This window comes from Argentina anserina, chromosome 3, assembly GCF_933775445.1.
Source record: "Argentina anserina chromosome 3, drPotAnse1.1, whole genome shotgun sequence".
Taxonomy (NCBI): Eukaryota; Viridiplantae; Streptophyta; class Magnoliopsida; order Rosales; family Rosaceae; genus Argentina; species Argentina anserina.
The window spans coordinates 11,700,210-11,702,865 of NC_065874.1; the positions used below are offsets into that span (position 1 = coordinate 11,700,210).

General features: G+C 37.2%; 1 protein-coding gene across 1 annotated transcript; it reads left to right on the top strand.

Annotated features, from left to right (window-relative positions):
* The first annotated feature begins 1,020 nt into the window (after positions 1-1,020).
* On the top strand, positions 1,021-2,438 carry LOC126787065 (B3 domain-containing protein REM5-like). The gene is made up of 4 exons (XM_050513000.1): positions 1,021-1,089; positions 1,362-1,761; positions 1,836-1,930; positions 2,127-2,438. Exons 1-4 carry the CDS (start codon positions 1,021-1,023, stop codon positions 2,436-2,438), a joined length of 876 nt encoding a protein of 291 aa, XP_050368957.1.
* The last annotated feature ends 218 nt before the right edge of the window (positions 2,439-2,656 follow it).

A 2,656-nucleotide genomic window follows, 5' to 3' on the forward strand; every position in this document is an offset into this window, starting at 1 on the left:
AATGTAATTAGTCTAAGATATATTTTCTTGATAATTTCTTTTGTCAGCTTTGATATCTTAATATACTTGATGCATGTTCTGAAATGCAGACGATACCACATGATCTAGTCGTGACCAACGACGGCAACGAGCTTATGAGTAAGAAGAGTATAGAAATTGAAGACTCGACTGGGAGATTGTGGCCTGTGAAACTTGTGATTATCACATTCAAAGAGAAGACTTGTGGCTTGACCATGTCAACAGGTTGGGGAGAATGTTTTAAAGCCAACAAAATTGCATTAGGAGACACCGTTGTTTTTGAGTTTGTTCAGCAAACTGTATGGAGGCTCCACATTTTCAAAAAAGGTCTGGGGACAGGAGGTTATAATAGGCATATCCCTGTCGTACTTGATGCCCCAAACATCAAGAACTAGAGGTCGCCAAGCAATTCTATGCTTATTTTGTAGTGGCACTACTATCTTCTATCTTGAAGATGTTTTAAAAGCTATCAATGTTCATAAAAATTTTACAAGGCTATAAACAAGTTGATAATTAAGCTCAAGTGTGGCCTATGACATACAGCATAATCGTTAATATATATAGTCATATAGATAGCTTGTAATATAATTGACTCATAAGCTGATTGAAACTAATGTATTAGAATGTTTCTGGTTACAATTGGCTGAAAAGCCATTGCCACCCTAGCTACCAAATACAGGCACCGAAAGTGGAACCAATGTCTTTTCTCGCACTACATGGCAGACAAACCAAGCTGCAAATTTGTACGTGATTCCCAAATGAGCTGACATTATAATGTTCTCCTTGCTTTAGTCAAATGAAGTCAGATGAGTAATGAATTCATTTTCTCAGAGAGCTTACCTGGCTTGTAAGTTCTTGCATGTAGTACAGATGGAAGCATTCAACTGAAATAGGTAGAAAAGGCCAGCATTGAAATCTGCTCATTGTTTCCCACTTTCCCCCTACCTATAAACTCACAGAGAATCAACTTTGCACATTATCCAAGCTAAGCTGAAGATCGAAATGGGTGAGAAACCAACTAAGAAACCATCTTTTTTCAAGGTCCTGCTCGGTGACTTCTCTAGCCATCTGGTAATAGCACCCTATTTTAATCATTCTCCCATCAATTCTATGATTGAAGTACAACTGTTATTCTCACTTGAGTATTAGATCTTGATCATTAAGCATGCATGTTTGAATACTTAAACTCTGATTTGTTGTTCTTTGGCAAATGCTTTGATTCATTTACTTCAAACTTCATGTGAATGAAGTGATGGATCATTATGTTTTCAGCAAATTAAACTGATATATATGATGCATGCATGTCACACAAGCTAAATTTTGTGTGCTTAAACTTTTTGTAGCGTGTACCACAGAAGTTTACCAAAAATCACATTCGACCATCACTTGGCAAATGTGTTCTTAGTGGCCCTAGTGGAAAACGAAGTGTTGTGGAACTGGAAAGGAGAAAGAATGGCTTGTTCTTCCATAATCATGGTTGGCGTAGCTTTGTGAAGGATCATCTTTTACAGTTCGGGGACTTTCTGGTTTTCCATTATGATGGTAAATCAAAGTTTAAGGTTAAAATATATGACAGAACCTGTTGTGAGATAGATGTTGATGTAGTACCCATGAGGAGAAATGGCCCTCCTACTGCTCCCTCAGCGAATTATGGCTACCAATTTGCAGGAGTAAAAGATGAAATTGTTCATGACCTGGAAACCGAAAACTACAACAGTGACACTGAAAATGCTGACAACAGGCGTACGTAGTAGTGCTCTACTTTTGCTTATTTATTTGTTAATTTCATTATGTCTCTTCTGTTTGCCAATCTATAGGAAATAAAGAAAGTTCAACTAGAACCATCATCTTCAAATCGGAGTATTCATGTTTTAAAGCAACTTTGGGGACAAGGTCTTCACGATATAGGGTGGTGAGTAGATGCTAATAGCTATGACATGCATTCGACTCAAACATGGTCGACTGAGAATCAATTTTGAATGTGTAACGTATCAAAGGAAAATATTCTGTCCCCTAAAAATCCCGGAAGTCTTTTCTCGATAACATTTTTTTTTTTTTGCAGTTATTGCTCTTTGATGTATATACTTGATGCATGTTCCAAACTGCAGGGTATTCCAAAAAGTTTAGTTGAGACTGAAGGGCTTGAGAGTAAGAAGACTGTAGAAATTGAAGACTCAACTGGAAGATTGTGGCCTGCGAAGCTTGTGGGTATTGCATATCGACACAAATATATGGCCATGTCAACAGGTTGGGGAGAATGTTCTAAAGCCAACAAGATTGTAGTTGGAGACACCGTTGTTTTTGAGATTGTTCAGCCAACTGTGTGGCGACTACATGTTTTCAAAAATGGTCTGAGAACAAGAGGAGGTAATAATAGGCCAATTTCTGTAGTACTTGACGCCCCCAACATCAAGAAATAAAGTTCACCAGCCGATTCTATGCTATCTTGACATTGGATATAATTAAGACGAGGTGTTCTGTAGTGGCATTACTATCTTCTTGAAGATGTTTTGACTAGTGCCTCAAAACATTTTTTTCAAAGTACTTTGCGCCACCAAACATGTTTTTTTATTGGCATCTTTCATGTTATTAAACGAAAATATATATTTATTTTTCAATCTAGTTTGGACTTCATATT

Excerpts from the sequence above, each read along its gene's own strand:
- LOC126787065 (XM_050513000.1), top strand. The coding sequence starts at position 1,021 with ATGGGTGAGAAACCAACTAAGAAACCATCTTTTTTCAAGGTCCTGCTC. Across the intron at positions 1,090-1,361 it reads GTGACTTCTCTAGCCATCTG|CGTGTACCACAGAAGTTTAC; the intron begins GTAATAGCACCC and ends AACTTTTTGTAG. Across the intron at positions 1,931-2,126 it reads GGTCTTCACGATATAGGGTG|GGTATTCCAAAAAGTTTAGT; the intron begins GTGAGTAGATGC and ends TCCAAACTGCAG.